At 38.6% G+C, this 18,768-nt stretch overlaps 1 protein-coding gene across 2 annotated transcripts in view; it reads left to right on the top strand.

Moving 5' to 3' along the window:
• Positions 1–18,768, top strand: part of LOC107599506 (regulation of nuclear pre-mRNA domain-containing protein 2-like) — a 50,059-nt gene that overhangs the window by 24,241 nt on the left and 7,050 nt on the right. For both annotated transcript variants that reach the window (XM_016291112.1, XM_016291113.1), the window contains exons 2-10: positions 1,723–1,852; positions 2,887–3,020; positions 3,216–3,268; positions 3,387–3,513; positions 3,621–3,796; positions 8,814–9,168; positions 10,796–11,059; positions 11,390–11,581; positions 16,383–18,451. In XM_016291112.1, coding sequence (XP_016146598.1) covers positions 1,723–1,852; positions 2,887–3,020; positions 3,216–3,268; positions 3,387–3,513; positions 3,621–3,796; positions 8,814–9,168; positions 10,796–11,059; positions 11,390–11,581; positions 16,383–18,082 — 3,131 coding nt within the window. In that variant the 3' untranslated portion in view covers positions 18,083–18,451. The remainder of the gene's footprint in view (positions 1–1,722; positions 1,853–2,886; positions 3,021–3,215; positions 3,269–3,386; positions 3,514–3,620; positions 3,797–8,813; positions 9,169–10,795; positions 11,060–11,389; positions 11,582–16,382; positions 18,452–18,768) is intronic.

The following is an 18,768-nucleotide window of genomic DNA, read 5'->3' as shown; positions in this document are numbered from 1 at the left end:
CCTTCCGACAAGCGCAGTCTGCTCTGATTGGCCAGCTGACCCAGTGCATTGTGATTGGCCGAACATATAAGGGGCGATGCCCCTTACCATAATTGCGAGCTTCAGCTTTCAAAATAAATGTAAAGACAGTAAATAATGTCATTAGTTTTACCATCAGTTCAAGCCCGAAAGGGGAACAGACACAGTAATGATGCAGTACACAAGCCGCGGTTAAGACAGCTGACTCCACACAAAGTCCTTCCTTCCGACAAGCGCAGACTGCTCTGATTGGCCAGCTGACCCAGTGCATTGTGATTGGCCGAACATATAAGGGGCGATGCCCCTTACCATAATTGCGAGCTTCAGCTTTCAAAATAAATGTAAAGACAGTAAATAATGTCATTAGTTTTACCATCAGTTCAAGCCCGAAAGGGGAACAGACACAGTAATGATGCAGTACACAAGCCGCGGTTAAGACAGCTGATTCTACTGTGATGTGATGTGACGCTGTCTCTCTCTCTCTTTCTCACACACACACACGATGCGCAAAACTCTGCATTTGAACAGTCAATAGCAAATACTTAAACTAATAACAAAACAGTCGCTGATTCTGAAGCGCCAGATTGTCATAGCAAAGTCAGAATTTTCTCCTATCCTAGGTTCACGAAACGGTCATCCATAAAATGCATTGCTGTTCTGTTGTAAGAAAATCTTAAAGATTCCTAAATGCATCTACTTTCGGAAGGCCAAATAAAGTGCTTTTGCTTTCGCCTAAAAACACACAGCGTCTCCCTGACATGGCTGCTTCAACACTAACTGCGGTTACTGAAACCATGCCTTCTTTCTTTGCGTGCACATTTGGGCTCATTATGCAAATATTCCCACATAGTGACCTAGATATGTGGGGGCGTGTTAGAACGAGCCGTTTTGGGGGGGCGTGGCGGAGTCTTAACTTTGATTAAAAAATATCTCTTTGGTTTTGAGACTTTAGTCATTGCAACTTCAGGGATCTTATCTATGCACAGTCAGCTTGTAACACTCCAAAGAGAAAGAAAAACTTGAAATCGCATCATATGACCCCTTTAAGGGTTGTTCACATCAAGGACGATAACTATAATAATATAGATAATAGATGTAGTCTTAAAATTGTTTAAAATGTAAAAGAATCGCAAAGTTCATACCACAACTATTTTGATAGAGACACTATTTGGAATCTTTCACAATTTTTTTCCCAGCTAACGAATTAAAAAAACTAACAGCTAATCAGAATTGTTCCTGTTTTAAAGAGGTCAAACATTGAAAGCGGCAGATGACATAACTGCAGCATGTGCTTATAATAAACAGAACATTATAGTGCATTGGTGTGGATGCTGATATAGCTATAGTTATCTTTATAACTATTGCTCTTGGTGTGATTGTGCCTTTTGTCTTAATAATATAAGAGTTTATTAAACTTAATAAAATACTAGCCCTAGGCCATAAAAGTACCTGTAATTGAAGAAATTATCTTGTTGATTTGTTGAAAGTAGATAGATTTTGAAAGAGCAGCTTGTGATGGAATTGAAAGAAACTGCTATAATTTGTGACATTCCTCATGGATTATTCAATGTTTGTGTGAACTTTAACACTTCATTATGGTTTGCCCATCCTCGCTAATATTAGGCAAAGGTCATGCCATTGTAAGCGGACCATTAAACTGATTGTTTTATGATGCAGTTAAACTTTTCCTTATTCTTTTCCCAGCGGATGCGCCACACAGACTTAATCTCTTCTATCTGGCGAATGATGTAATTCAGAACTGTAAAAGGAAAAATGCCATAGTCTACCGCACCACCTTCACAGATGTTCTGCCAGAAGCTATGAAGCTCATCAGGTGAGTCTGCTTTCATCAACATGAACTTTAACCAGATTGTTCTCGACAAGAAATATCTCCTCTGCCTATAGACCACAACAGTGACCACCCACTTTTTCAGAGGTCTTAGTTCTGGAAGTAATTTCTCCATAGAAATGTTATACAGTTCCATAATAAGGAGCCATCACCCAAACCAACCATATCCAAAATGAATCACCACATTGTTTTGAAGCAAAATATATATTTAACTTTTTTGTTGTCATTCATATAAAATACTAAATCAAATATTCCATGTATTTTATTTTTATTTAAAGGGGTCATATGATGGTTTTTTAAAGATCATTATTTTGTGTATTTGGTGTAACGGAATATGTTGACATGCTTTAATGTTCAAAAAACACATTATTTTTCAAATACTGTACATTATTGTAAGTCCTCTATGCCCCGCGCCTCTCAAATGCTTAGTTTTCTACAAAGTCCTTGCGAATATTCCCACATAGTGACCTAGATATGTGGGGGCGTGTTAGAACGAGCCATTTTAGGGGGGCGTGGCAGAGTCTTAACTTTGATAAAGAATATCTCTTTGGTTTTAAGACTTTAGTCTTTGCAACTTCAAGGATCTTATCTATTCACTATCAGCTTGTAACACTCCAAAGAGAAAGAAAAACTTGAAATCGCATCATATGACCCCTTTAATAAAAAAATTATTTTATTTTTGGGACATTTTGGATTTTGACAATTTAGTTTAATGATTGAATAATTGACGTACAAATCAAATAACATAATCTGAATTACATATGTTTTTTTATTGAATTATACATTGTAAGCCTATATATATATATACATACATTTTTTTTTTTAAATAAATGAATAATTTTTGATTAGTAGGTTTCTACAAAGCCATCAATTACTAAATTATCCTGCGACCAATGTGCTTCTAACCAAGTATGCATTAATGTGACCTTGTATGCAAATTATTTTCTAAAATCTATTGTGATGTTGCATTGTGTGAATTGCTTTATATTATGAATCTTTGTAAATGTGATTTCTTGTAGTGCCACAAAGGATTCTAAGGTGAACAAGGCAGTGGTGAGGATACTGTCCATTTGGGAAGAGAGAAATGTCTATTCAGAGGAGTTCATCAGTCAGCTTAGGAACGGTTTGGTTTGGAAAGAAGAACCAGTGAAAGGTCTGAATTAATAATTGAGGATGTATCAACTTAATGTTGCTCTTGGGAGAATTTTATAGGCTTGTCAGTATGTTTTTGAGTTTAACATTGAAAGTCTTAATATACAATGTGTTAAGAAGACTTGTACATATTTTTGAAATTCTTATAATAAAGTAATGATTTTTCATTTTTAATATTCCTCAATTTTATTTTCAGCTCCAGTTAATGCCAAATCTGCCCTGAAATCCAAGATTGTTGCTGAGTTTGTGGTAAATAGTCAAAATTCACACTGGATTTGAGTGGCTCTTTGGAACCCCTGGGGTTGGGGTGACTATACCTTTCATTTATACAACTTCTTACCTACTTGTTTGTATTTTTACCTGTCAGCCCTCAGCGTTTATCGAGCATCTGTCCACGTACAGGAAGTCCATGGATGAGATTGAGCTCAAAGAGAAACAGTTAGCTGCAATGAGAGTGGATGTGTGCAGCACAGAGGCTCTAAAGAAACTGAAAGGTCGGTAAACAGTGGCCTTTTAAGATTCTAACTGGATATGCATTAATTGATGCATTAATATTTTTCTAATTTTTATGTGTTCGTTCTTTCCACATTTCATATTTTAGACAAGGCAGGAGGTAAAAGGTTTTCTAAAGACTTTGAAGACGGGAGTGCAAAGCTCCAGGAGTTTGTTTCCTTTCTGGATGGAGAGGTCAAAAAAGGCCCTCCATTGATGGAAGCTCTGGAGAATGCAGACATATTCTACGAGATGCAATATAAAGAGGTTAAGATTGTGGCTAAAGTGAGTATTGCAGTTTAATGTGATGATATTTTTGGGTGGAATTTGAAATGATATTATAAATATAAATTAGCTACACTCCTGTACAAAACATTTTACACTTTAATTTGCAGTGTTTGTTGCAGAAATATTACTAAATGTATTAATTTTCCACACTGGGAGACTAGAATGAATGTAGAGAACCATCAAGTAATTTCAAATGAAATGGCTGAATAGGAAATAAGTAAAATGTTGTTTTATTTATATTTCCAAAAAGCACTTTATGAAATCTAATTTTTTCCGTTTGCTTCAACAAAAGCTCTTAATCTATCCTCACTTACAGCAGCCTCAGGCCTTCCAGCAGACTCATTATTTCAATGCACATATAAAAAACTATCTTTATGATTGAAAGCAGCAAATAGCCCTTTCAGAAGTAATGACCAAATGCTCATTTAATGCTTTTAGTGGTTTCAGCTGCATTGTGCTGCAATTGAATTTGTACAAAAACAAAGACATCCAGACCATTGTGTAGCAAAATGTTTGTTTTATTTAGTTGAACTCTGACAGCCATATTTGGCCATTTCATAAAAATACAGCTGTATAGTTTATAATTAACCTTTGTTATTTTTACAATGATAATGTTTTTTGTGGTCATTGGTTTTGCAAGTTTACAATTTTATTTTTATTTTTTTTTTATAAGATGATGTAAGGTCTGGGTGATGAGCAATATATGTAAAATTTGTATTAGAAAATGTGTGTGTGTGTGTGTGTGTGTGTATATATATATATATATATATATATATATATATATATATATATGCACACAGTGCCATCCATAAGTATTGGAACAGTAAAGACAAAATTGCTTTGTCTGCTGTGGAGTCAAAACATCTGCAAATATGATTAAAAGATGAATATGAGACAAAACTACAGAATGTCACATTTTCAACACATTCATGTTTTGCCAAATAAAAAGTACAGCACTTTTAGAGTTTCATTCCCCTATCTCATGTGAGCATAAGTATTGGGACAGTTGAACTTAGAGCAATTGTAAAAGTTTAAAAGCTAATATTTAGTTGCAAATCCCTTGCATGCAATCACAGCAGTGAGTCTGCCACCCATAGACATCACCAGACTCTTGGTTTCATCCATTGACATGCTTTTCCCAGCCTTTAATACAGCCAATTTCAACTGTTGCTTGTTTTGGGGGGTTTCCACCTTTAGTCTCCTCTTTAGCTGGTGAAATTCATGTTCTATAGGGTTTAAATCTAGACATTGACTTGGGCAATCTAAGACTTTCCATTTCTTTGCCCTGATAAACTCCTTGACTGTGCTAGCAGGGTATTTTGGGTCATTGTCCTGTTGCAATATGAAGCACTTTCTGATGAGTCTTGTGGCATTTTCTTGAACATTGGTAGCCAAGATGTATTTGTACACTTCTGCATTCATTCTCCTATCACCATCGTTCGTTACGTCATCAATAAAGTGGAGAGAGCCTGTTCCAGCGGCAGCCATTCATGCCCACGCCATGACACTACCTCCACCATACTTTACAGATGAGGTCGTATGCTTAGGATCATTTGCAGTTCCTTTTTTCTCTACACTTTTGCTTTCCCATCACTTAAATGATAGATAATCTTTGTCTCATCTGTCAAGACTCTACTGGCTCACCTTCGTGCTTTTTTGCAAACTCTAATCTTGCCTTTCTATGTTTGCTGCTGATCAGAGGTTTGCATCTTGCTGTGTAACCTCTGTAATTCTGCTGTGGAAGTCTCCTGCGGACAGTAGATTGTCAGACCATCACTCCAGCTGACATGCTTTTCCCAGCCTTTAATACAGCCAATTTCAACTGTTGCTTGTTTTGGGGGGTTTCCACCTTTAGTCTCCTCTTTAGCTGGTGAAATTCATGTTCTATAGGGTTTAAATCTAGACATTGACTTGGGCAATCTAAGACTTTCCATTTCTTTGCCCTGATAAACTCCTTGACTGTGCTAGCAGGGTATTTTGGGTCATTGTCCTGTTGCAATATGAAGCACTTTCTGATGAGTCTTGTGGCATTTTCTTGAACATTGGTAGCCAAGATGTATTTGTACACTTCTGCATTCATTCTCCTATCACCATCGTTCGTTACGTCATCAATAAAGTGGAGAGAGCCTGTTCCAGCGGCAGCCATTCATGCCCACGCCATGACACTACCTCCACCATACTTTACAGATGAGGTCGTATGCTTAGGATCATTTGCAGTTCCTTTTTTCTCTACACTTTTGCTTTCCCATCACTTAAATGATAGATAATCTTTGTCTCATCTGTCAAGACTCTACTGGCTCACCTTCGTGCTTTTTTGCAAACTCTAATCTTGCCTTTCTATGTTTGCTGCTGATCAGAGGTTTGCATCTTGCTGTGTAACCTCTGTAATTCTGCTGTGGAAGTCTCCTGCGGACAGTAGATTGTCAGACCATCACTCCAGCTTTCTGGAGGTTGTTGGTGATTTTACAGACACTTATTTTAGGGTTTTCACAGCTTTTATGATTTGTCTGTGATCAACGGCCGGGCCGTTGTTGGATGCTGTAGTCACCGGTGGTTTCTTTCTTTTTCAGGACATTGCAAACTGTTGATTTCTCCATGCCCATTGTTTTTGACATACTGTAGCTCTAATTGAGTTCCTCTTTTCTTTTAGCATCCAAATTGCTTGCGTGACTCTCAAAGTCAGCTCCCTCGTCTTCATCCTGGTTTGTTGTGTCATCATCATATGCAAGACTCAGAATGCAGAAGCAATGGCTATAACTGATACAGCACATTACCTGCTTTTAATATCTGAACCGTTAATGCAACAGGACACAGCTGATCACTTAGAAAGACCTGTGAGTCAACTGTCCCAATACTTATGCTCACATCAGAGAGGGGATGAAACTCTAAAAGTGCTGTCCTTTTTATTTGGTAAAACATGAATGTTGAAACACCCAATAATAAAATGTGACATTCTGTAGTTTTGTCTCATATTCATCTTTGAATCATATTTGCAGAATCCCTTGCATGCAATCACAGCAGTGAGTCTGCCACCCATAGACATCACCAGACTCTTGGTTTCATCCATTGACATGCTTTTCCCAGCCTTTAATACAGCCAATTTCAACTGTTGCTTGTTTTGGGGGGTTTCCACCTTTAGTCTCCTCTTTAGCTGGTGAAATTCATGTTCTATAGGGTTTAAATCTAGACATTGACTTGGGCAATCTAAGACTTTCCATTTCTTTGCCCTGATAAACTCCTTGACTGTGCTAGCAGGGTATTTTGGGTCATTGTCCTGTTGCAATATGAAGCACTTTCTGATGAGTCTTGTGGCATTTTCTTGAACATTGGTAGCCAAGATGTATTTGTACACTTCTGCATTCATTCTCCTATCACCATCGTTCGTTACGTCATCAATAAAGTGGAGAGAGCCTGTTCCAGCGGCAGCCATTCATGCCCACGCCATGACACTACCTCCACCATACTTTACAGATGAGGTCGTATGCTTAGGATCATTTGCAGTTCCTTTTTTCTCTACACTTTTGCTTTCCCATCACTTAAATGATAGATAATCTTTGTCTCATCTGTCAAGACTCTACTGGCTCACCTTCGTGCTTTTTTGCAAACTCTAATCTTGCCTTTCTATGTTTGCTGCTGATCAGAGGTTTGCATCTTGCTGTGTAACCTCTGTAATTCTGCTGTGGAAGTCTCCTGCGGACAGTAGATTGTCAGACCATCACTCCAGCTTTCTGGAGGTTGTTGGTGATTTTACAGACACTTATTTTAGGGTTTTCACAGCTTTTATGATTTGTCTGTGATCAACGGCCGGGCCGTTGTTGGATGCTGTAGTCACCGGTGGTTTCTTTCTTTTTCAGGACATTGCAAACTGTTGATTTCTCCATGCCCATTGTTTTTGACATACTGTAGCTCTAATTGAGTTCCTCTTTTCTTTTAGCATCCAAATTGCTTGCGTGACTCTCAAAGTCAGCTCCCTCGTCTTCATCCTGGTTTGTTGTGTCATCATCATATGCAAGACTCAGAATGCAGAAGCAATGGCTATAACTGATACAGCACATTACCTGCTTTTAATATCTGAACCGTTAATGCAACAGGACACAGCTGATCACTTAGAAAGACCTGTGAGTCAACTGTCCCAATACTTATGCTCACATCAGAGAGGGGATGAAACTCTAAAAGTGCTGTCCTTTTTATTTGGTAAAACATGAATGTTGAAACACCCAATAATAAAATGTGACATTCTGTAGTTTTGTCTCATATTCATCTTTGAATCATATTTGCAGATGCCTCGACTCCACACCAGACAAAGCAATTTTGTCTTTACTTTTCCAATACTTATGGAAAGCACTGTGTGTATATATATATATATATATGCACATTATTGGTTTAAACAATATTCGTAATATTGTTCAATGCAATATATTCACAGTATTGATTTAAACAAAATAAACAAAACTAAATACTGAGCGTCAAATCCAAAAATACAGTAAAAGAAGCAATATTTTGAAATGTTATTAGTATGTTTTAAAATGTATTCCTGTGGTGGCAAAGCTGAATTTTCAGCAGCTATTACTCCAGTCATCAGTGTCACATGATCCTTCAGAAATCATTCTGATATGCTTCTTTTTGTTTCTTATTTAATATATAATTTTTTGTGCTCAAGAAACATTTCTTCTTATTATTGTCATCAATATTGAAATGGCTTAATATGTTTTTGTGTGAGATGTTTTTTAAAGAATTTGTTGATGAGCTAATATTTATGTGAAATAAAAATAATTAGTAAAATGTCTCTACTATCACTTTTGATGAATTTAATGCATCTTTTTTAAACAAAAGTAATTTCTCTAAATCTTAAAAGCTTACTGACCCCAATCTTTTGCACAGTAATGTACGTTCATACTGCTCAACCCCAAAAACAAAGCATTTGTTAATGTGCCAATTTTGTGAATGTACAATTTGATAGATTTGAGTTATTGGAACTAATAGTGGAACTTTTCTCCATATCATTCTTCTCCAGGCTTACGAGACATTCGCAAACCGGGTGTCGCACCTCAAGCGCAAGCTCGATTCACTGAAGACTATGTTGCCTGATTCAGATGACTCACCCATCCCCTCCCCCATTGAAGATGCTCCTTCACCCACGGGCTCCGAGTCACCCTTCCACGCTCTGGAAAGGATTGGTACCCCAGACTCCGAGCTGGATGGGCAGGCGATGGAGGAGGACTTGATTGCTTTGGCTGATGCTCCCAGCCCTCTCTCATCTGTCGGGGGTTCCTCCCCACCCAGTGCCCCTTTGGGAGACAAAGACAATCGTGATGTAGAAGACATGGACTTCTCGGATGTAGAGGAGACAGAAACACCTACCATCATAGGTATCATATGACCTTTACCATATGACATATATATTTAGTATGTTTCTCACATGTACTGCATTCAAAAGAAACTGATGGTTAAGCTGTTGAGATGCAGTGTTTTGTTTTTTGTTTTTCTCTTAATTTTGTATCCTCCTTACAGTTGAGGAACGTGTGGCCTCTGCTGTTGTGTCCAAACAGTCCGTTAATGCAACAGGACACAGCTGATCACTTAGAAAGACCTGTGAGTCAACTGTCCCAATACTTATGCTCACATCAGAGAGGGGATGAAACTCTAAAAGTGCTGTCCTTTTTATTTGGTAAAACATGAATGTTGAAACACCCAATAATAAAATGTGACATTCTGTAGTTTTGTCTCATATTCATCTTTGAATCATATTTGCAGATGCCTCGACTCCACACCAGACAAAGCAATTTTGTCTTTACTTTTCCAATACTTATGGAAAGCACTGTGTGTATATATATATATATATATGCACATTATTGGTTTAAACAATATTCGTAATATTGTTCAATGCAATATATTCACAGTATTGATTTAAACAAAATAAACAAAACTAAATACTGAGCGTCAAATCCAAAAATACAGTAAAAGAAGCAATATTTTGAAATGTTATTAGTATGTTTTAAAATGTATTCCTGTGGTGGCAAAGCTGAATTTTCAGCAGCTATTACTCCAGTCATCAGTGTCACATGATCCTTCAGAAATCATTCTGATATGCTTCTTTTTGTTTCTTATTTAATATATAATTTTTTGTGCTCAAGAAACATTTCTTCTTATTATTGTCATCAATATTGAAATGGCTTAATATGTTTTTGTGTGAGATGTTTTTTAAAGAATTTGTTGATGAGCTAATATTTATGTGAAATAAAAATAATTAGTAAAATGTCTCTACTATCACTTTTGATGAATTTAATGCATCTTTTTTAAACAAAAGTAATTTCTCTAAATCTTAAAAGCTTACTGACCCCAATCTTTTGCACAGTAATGTACGTTCATACTGCTCAACCCCAAAAACAAAGCATTTGTTAATGTGCCAATTTTGTGAATGTACAATTTGATAGATTTGAGTTATTGGAACTAATAGTGGAACTTTTCTCCATATCATTCTTCTCCAGGCTTACGAGACATTCGCAAACCGGGTGTCGCACCTCAAGCGCAAGCTCGATTCACTGAAGACTATGTTGCCTGATTCAGATGACTCACCCATCCCCTCCCCCATTGAAGATGCTCCTTCACCCACGGGCTCCGAGTCACCCTTCCACGCTCTGGAAAGGATTGGTACCCCAGACTCCGAGCTGGATGGGCAGGCGATGGAGGAGGACTTGATTGCTTTGGCTGATGCTCCCAGCCCTCTCTCATCTGTCGGGGGTTCCTCCCCACCCAGTGCCCCTTTGGGAGACAAAGACAATCGTGATGTAGAAGACATGGACTTCTCGGATGTAGAGGAGACAGAAACACCTACCATCATAGGTACCATATGACCTTTACCATATGACCCTAATGTTTTTTTTATATTTAGTATGTTTCTCACATGTACTGCATTCAAAAGAAACTGATGGTTAAGCTGTTGAGATGCAGTGTTTTGTTTTTTGTTTTTCTCTTAATTTTGTATCCTCCTTACAGTTGAGGAACGTGTGGCCTCTGCTGTTGTGTCCAAACAGTCTTCTGTCACTCCAAATGTCATAGAATCCTTGCCAACAACTGAATGCGCACAAACAAAGCAAATCGACACCCCGGCAGTGGCAGTTCCCTCAGCAGTAATAACTACTACAACAACAACCACCACCACACCAACCACACCGTCACTGCCAGTGAACCTTGCTGGTGTTGACCTAGGCAAGATCAGCTCCATTCTCAGCACAATCACAAACGTTATGAAGAGCTCAGGTGAGATGCTGAAATTTGATTTGTACAGCATGTTATACACAGGTTAAAATATCTTATTAAATGTGCATACTGTTCAAAGCCTTGTCCTAGCAGTAAGCTGTGGTGCTCATTTGAGAGATGCATGTTTGAATGTGACCCGTGTTGTGTCCGCTCCCATTCCCCTACTAATTTTCTTGTCTCCTCTCCACTATTTATCAATATATAGTATTCAAAAAGTAAAATAATTTTGGGATTTGGAGAACTGCTTAATAGCATGAAATGTGAAATGTAAAAAAAACCCTACATTTGTATGTAACATCATGCATTCAAACATTGCTTTTGCCTTTGCAGCTGTAGGAGTTAGTCCTGTATCTCGGTCTTCCCCAAGTGCACCTTCCACTCCAAGCTCAACTCAAAAGACTCCCACTCCCACTACTGCCCCTCCAGCCAACCCACTGGCCAGCATCCTTTCTAGGGTGGACATCAACCCCAACACTTTGCTCAGTGCTCTGTCCAAAACACAAACCCATGGGGGTTTTCAGGGTGAGACATGGAAAAGCAAAATGATTTGAGAAACCAAAGAGTTGGGATGTGAAATTTGTGAACACAGTAGTTCAAACATAGTATGTTCAAGTTGTTTTAAGTCAACATGAAATCAAAATTAACCCTATTTTTCTTTTAATACATTTGCGGTCTCACTGTGTGTGATTTCATCAGTGTATGTTATACAAAAGAAAACGTTTGATGTCATCTTTCATCAAAATGTAATAACTTGCTCCACCTTTGAAACAACATCCTTCTCAGACGATGTCACCTAGGCCATTAATGTTAATCAAAAGCCAAAAAGCTTAATACCATTTAAATGACAAATAAACAAAATTATGTTTGAAGCTTTTGATTTAGGTAATGTGGCTTTTCTAAAATCTCCTCAAAAGTTGGTGCCAGACAGGTAGTGATTTATGAGCATAGTAGTCCTCCACAGTCGAATGTGAACTCCGATTCAGCTGTGTCTTCATTCTGGCACCACGATTCCTGATGGATGCAATCCAACCCTACTTGTTAAATATAATGTTTCATTCGAAAATTCATCACATTACGTAAGTTAAATGAGTTGACAATGTAATTTCATGTTGACCTAAAACTCTAGACGTTTTGCCTAGTTGTGGAAGCAACATCAGATGATTAAAAAAAAAGTCTTGGGGCCAGATTTACTAAACAGGGCAATTTACTGTGAGAATGCAGCCCCCATAAAAGTGTCAATGCAGTTTACAAAGAGCAGCGTAAATTAGTGTAGGGTTGTAAATAGGGGTGGGAGAAAATATCGAATCTCCGATGCATCGCGATTCTCTCTTCAATGATTCTGAGCATGGTTTTTCCCTGCATATGGTACGTGTGTGCGCTAGAGACGATCATGGCGGGCTTCATTGCACAGAATATGCACTGTGAGACACGTGCGCATTGCTTGACTCTGTGCTTCCACCCGCCGTTATTTCAGTATTATACTTTAGATATGCTTTCATTTATGCCTTTTGGAATGCAGTACGTATAAGATGCACGAAACTCACGTACTGACAGACTTTCACTTGTGCTTTGTGTTTGATGTCCTGAAGCTCGATCGCGGCTGTGGTTAAATGCACTTGCATCTCCAAATACTTTTATACGAAATTGATGTAAACACAGTCGTTTAGGTTTTCAGAACAGGACAAAACATCTGATATATCGAAATAGAAATGTGCATTAGTGTGAATCTGTGTGAATGCAGCCTGTTAAAGATGCTACTGTCTATCTCATCAGTAATAATAAAACAGCAATAATACTGAGGAAAAAAGAAAAATCCATAACTATGATTATCTGTAAACTTTCGGATAGCCTACTTAAAGAACACTTATTTTTTAACATGAGTAATTATTTTTAAAAGTAGCCTGCTTATATAATTTTTAAAAAATTAAGTACATTTTGCACAAAATAAATTTTATATAAAATGTATATTAAAATGTAGCCATGTGCAGTAATATTGAAAATTGAGAATGTGACGCATCATGATATTGAGTTGAATCAAATCGTTGACATGATAATCGTAATTGAATTGAATCTTGAAGCAAGTGAAGATTCACACCCCTATTTTTAAGATGGCAGTGCTGACTTACAAAGTTGTAAAGATGTATTTGCACAGCAGAAGAATTAGGAAAAAATGTAGATCAATAATCGTTTTGGAATCGGATCGTGACTCCCAGAATCGGAATTGGATCGGATCGTGAAGTGCCTAAAGATTCCCACCCCTAGTTGCAAACAAGCAGAGCCGATTATAATCAAGTGCGGGTAATCTACTAGCAGCACAGTGGCAAAATGGGTTAAGACATGCTTTTTTGGCCGTTAAATAATGGCACAAATACCAGTATATTGAATACTGCAAACCTTGGTAAATCACATTGTTCAATTAATTTAAATATTCTACTCCCATAAATTTTGTGTCAGAAAGGGAAACTCCTACAAATGCATATGAAATAAAGTCAGCTGCAAAAATAACTGTCCATGCCTTTTCATCGCAAATTTTTCCCTCCGTTCCTTTAGTAAATTCTGGCAGTAGTTTTTTAATGCCAAAAGAGGGTTTGTGCTGGTACAAGCTCTTAGTAGTCTGGGCCCAGTTGCATGAAAGTCCTTAAGTAATTTGACTTAGGGGTATCCCTAAGGGGGAAAACATCCCTGAGGTAAGGGATTTCTTTAGGAGCGTTGCAACAAACGTCTTAAAGGGTTAGTTCACCCAAAAATGAAAATTAGGCTGTGTTTTACTTACCCTCGAAGCATCCTAGGTGTATATGACGTTTTTCTTTCAGACTAATCCAGTCGGAGTTCTATTAAAAATTGTCCTGGCTATTCCAAGCTCTATCATTGCAGTCAGCGGGTGTTGCAGTTGAACAGTCCACAAGCCGTCAAATAAAGCTTGCGCATTCATAATAAAATGTGCCACAGATGGCTCCGGGGGATGAATAAAGGCCCACTGTAGCGAATCCATGTGTTTTTGTAAGAAAAATATCCATTTGTAATAAACACTTTTCTCTCACTTCCACTGACTGTCATACACTGAAGCAGTTCAGGCAGATGACGCATATCCATGTGAAAATTAACCCATGTTTTGACACTGCACACATGCAGAGTTGTAAATGTGAACAGGTGATAATGCATTATAAAAATCTAAACAATTAAGACAAATTATATTTGCCTTGCGAAAGTATTCATATTAATTTTTTTCACGTTTTATGTATTTTCCTTATGTTAAACTGCTTTAAATTACTTTTTTATCCACATTAATCTACACACCTTACACCATATTGACAAAGCAAAAACAGAATTGTAACAACTTCTTAAATTTATTAAAAATAAAAAAACTGAAATAAGTACATTGCATAAGTAAATATTTAGCTAAAGCACCTTTACGGTCTCAAGTCTTTTTTGTTTGATGCGACAAGCTTTTCTCATCAGCATTTGGCAATTATCTGCTATTCTTCTCCTCACCTCTTCTCCTCTCAAGCTCTGTCATGTTGGATGGGTGCAGATGCACATTTTCAGGTTTCTCCAGGAATATTTGATTGGGTTCAAGCCTAGGATGGAGCTGGGCCACTCAAGGACATTAACAGAGTTGTCTATAGGCCACTCTTGCTGTGTGCTTAGGGTCGTTGTCCTGTTGGAAGGTGAACCTTCTGCTCAGTCTGAGTTTCTGAATGCTCTGGACTAGGTTTTCATTAAGGCTATCTCAATATTTTGGTGCACTGAGCTTTTCTTCTATTCTGATGAGTCCCTCAGTCCCTGCCGCTGAAAAACAGCCCCACAGCATGAGGCCTCTACCAGCACACTTTACTTTTGGGATGGTACTCTGCAGGTGATGAGCAGTGCCTGGTTTCCTTCAAGCGTAATGTTTGGAACTGAGGTTCATCAAAGACCAGAGAATATTGTTTCTCACAGTCTGAGGGCCCTTTAGGTGCTTTTTTTTTGCAAATTCCAAGTGTGTTTTCATGTGTCTTTACTGAGGAGAGGATTGAGTTTGGCCACACCACCATAAAGTCCAGATCGGTGGAGTGTTGCAGTGATGTTTGTCCTTCTGTAGGTTTCTCCCATCTCCACATATGATCATGGAGCTCAACTAGAGTGACCATCAAGTTCTTGGTCACCAGTCTAGAAAAGGCCCTTCTCCATCAATTGCTCAGTTTGGTCAGGAGGCCAGCTCTGGGAAGAGTCCTGGTTGTTTCAAACGTCTTCAATTAAGGGTAACAGAGACTACATGCTTCTATGAACCTTCAATGCAGCAGAATTTTTTCTGAACTCTTCCCCAGATGTGTGGCTTGACGCAAACCTGCTGAGCTCTACGTGCAGTTCTTTTGACCTCAGTGCTTGATTTTTGCTCTGATATGCATTATCAGCCGTTAGACCTTTTATTAAGACGTGTGTGCCTTTCCAAATTTTTGGAATCGAAGTGTAGTATCATCTACAAGCAATATGAATGCTCCTAAGCTAAATTTCAACTGTTCCAAGTAAGGGTATGAATCATTTAAGTTTTTTATTTTTAATAAATTTGCAAAGATGTTAAAAACCTGTTTTTTGCTTTACCATTATGGTTTATGGAGTGTAGATTGATGTGGAAAAAAATGTAATTTAAAGCAGTTTAACATAAAGCAGTTTAACCTAAGGCAGCAACAACAAAATGTGAAAAAAATGAAGGGGTATGAATAATTTCGCAAGACACTGTATATTGTTATTTAATTAATGTAACAATTGATTAATAATAATTGTTTAAATTGATATCATAATTGATACAAGTCGTCCATTTACTTTAAAATTTATATAAAACTTTTTGTTTTGTGAAAACCTGTAAGTCATGCGTTTTACAGTAATTTTACAGTTTAATATGTTACAATAGTCATTGCCCTACTGCGCTCATATGATATTTTATTTGTCTAGGTACATTTGAGTTTAAAAATCCTGCAGATATTGAGTTTAATATGACTTAAGGGAGCTCTTTTGGTCCCTTAAATTTATTAAGGTGAAATGGTTACTAAGGACTTTGTAGCAACACTTAAGAGAACACTTAAATAATTAAGGGGAATACTTAATGACAGCTTTAAGGTTCCTTAAGTTGACCCGTAGGGTTTTTTTCTTGCAACCCAAGTTTCACTAAGGGTTCCCTTAACCTTATAACTAAGGGATTTCTTAGCTTAAGGGCTTTCATGCAACCGGGCCCTGGCCTTTAGTACGAGTTCTTTAGAAAATGTGTTTTGTTTTTAAATCAATCTGCTGACCCTTGCGTCCCTACCCCTATCTTTCTCTTTCTACAATTTTTTTTTCCTGCCAGGTCTGTCCTCTTTGCTAAACAACCCGACTGCAAAGACCACCACATCTTCAAATTCTGAAAAGCAATTCCTGACATCGCCTCTTACAGCAGAGACTCATACATCTCCTGAAGTCTTACTTGCTCCTTCTAGTCTCCCACTGGCTAGGGATCTCTCCACTCAAGGATGTGTGGCTCCTACGGCTATGCAGTCCAATATGGCGAATGAGAAAGTAACTCCTAGCTCTTCTCTAAACTCTACCTTGGACTCCAAGATTGATAACTTTCTCCAAGGTAACCCAGGGCTGAAAGACTTTAATTTGGGATTTCCATCTGTTCTGTCGTGGCCTAAAGAAACTCTTGATAGCCCTTCAGCAAGTGCAGAGAACCTTGGTGGAACCCCTGTAAGGGATGAAGCTGGTGCAACACCAACGCAAGATGAAATTATGGATGCTCCTCAATCAGAGCTGTTCCCGTATCAGCAGGGGCAAACGGTGTCTATGTCCACAGCTTTAGATGCTAAATCAATGCGTCCACTTCCATCTGGGCAGAAACAAAATGCTCAAACCGATCCACAAGCTCATACAGACATGCACCAGAAGACCGCACCAAAAAAAGACTTTAAAAACTCTGTGCCCTCTCTTGCGGAGGCAGAAGCTAAGCGGCATCAACGCATTGAAGCAATGCGTTCCTCTTCTATGTCCAGCAACCAGCAACCTTTGAGAGAGCGTGTAGAAGCCACCGAGAAATCCAGTGTGATGCTTCAAGAGCTGAGACAAAATCCCTTAATTCATGATGTGGGACCAAATCCTAAAATGGTGGAAGGTAACTATGCATATCGAGATGATCAAGAGAAGCAAGTATTGGCCAGCTCTAATGCATATGGTGCAGAGCGGTACGTTGCCAAAGAACCAAGACAGGATCTTACTGCGCCTAACTTCTTCACCACACCTCTGCCACCTATCCCAAAGCTTCCTCCTCCACCACAAGATTTCATGCATCCTGCATCTTCTTCGAGAGAAAGTGGTCCTCATGCCACCGAAGATTTGCAGGAACCTTTCGGGGAAGCAGAAAGAGGTGGTGTTGATGACTCCTATGTCCCAGCAAACTCTGATAATGAACACTTATCTCATGAGGTTTCAAACAAGGAGCCTTTCCATCCACATGGGGATGGGGCTTCTCACTCTGCTCATGCACCGCACCTTGTTCCTAAAATCCCACCGAATGGACCAGCGGACTACAACCACCAACATCCACCAAGAGTACCTCTGCAGCCCCCTTCAAGTATACCCCATCACCGCATTGGGTCTTCTCCTCCAGTACGGGGTTACCATGAATCCTCAAGTCTTCCTCAACCTTTGCCTGAAGATCCATACTTTGACCCATACTACGAACATCCACAACGTAGCCCCTCTCCCCCTCATTACAACATGCACCTAATTTCACCTCGTGCACAAGAGTATTATCCTGAAGAAATACCACCTCACTACCCAGAGCACAGGGTTCCTCCTCACCTGGAGTACAGGCCTCCACCACCACACCATATTCGTCCACCTCACCCTGGGCACTATCCAGCTCCTAGGCCCCTTCGTAGGCCACCACCGGTCCATCATGAGCTGCCCTTTCCAAGAGGCAAGCGACCTGGCCCAACTTTTGGCGGACCTCCCAGAGTCAGGGGCCCCTTTTATCCCCCTAAAAGACCTTTCTTGCCTCCACATTACTGAAGTGTGTTGTGATTTTTATGCTCAGGTGTTTAGTGCATGTCACAGTGAGCAAGTAAAGAAGTCCAAGTGCTGTTGGGTTATCATCAAGACAAAAATTGCTGTGGACATTGACACGAAGGGGATGGTGCTGAACACCTTCACAAAATCACAATAGAATAGTGCAAATTTATTCAAGTAACCAAGGGGATGGAATCAGATCACCAAAAACGTTTGCGCAAGATCTGTTATTTTCCAACACCAAGACATGTAAAGCGTGAGCAGTTGTGCTGCAAGATGAAGTCAAGGAGCACTGGAGCAGAGAAATGGAAGAATGTCTGGCAAGGAATGCTGGGGGAATGAGATGGAATCTGAAGGCAGAGAAAACAAGAGGTGGTTATTCAATTTCATTTAATTAATTCTTATTATTATAGTTTAATTTTTATAGTTTTTGTGTCTAGTTCTATAAAAAAGTCAAATTGAAAGGTTAATACAAAATATATTTTTCCCTTAGAGGGAATGTGTGTACATATCTCGCAGATATGTTTGGGAAACTCAATGTTTTTTTGGATCAGCATTTAACTAAGGTTGATATGTGATATTTTTTTACTTCCAAATTTAAGTTCAACTGATGATCAAGCTATATTGTTATGCAAAGCTGGTAGTTTTGATCTTATTTTGTACATGTAATTAAATGTACCTTAACAGGT

This window comes from Sinocyclocheilus grahami, unplaced genomic scaffold (assembly GCF_001515645.1).
Source record: "Sinocyclocheilus grahami isolate Dianchi unplaced genomic scaffold, SAMN03320097.WGS_v1.1 scaffold268.1, whole genome shotgun sequence".
Classification (NCBI taxonomy): Eukaryota; Metazoa; Chordata; class Actinopteri; order Cypriniformes; family Cyprinidae; genus Sinocyclocheilus; species Sinocyclocheilus grahami.
The sequence above is the reverse complement of the archived record's forward strand: the minus strand, read 5'-3'. Positions and strand labels throughout refer to the sequence as shown.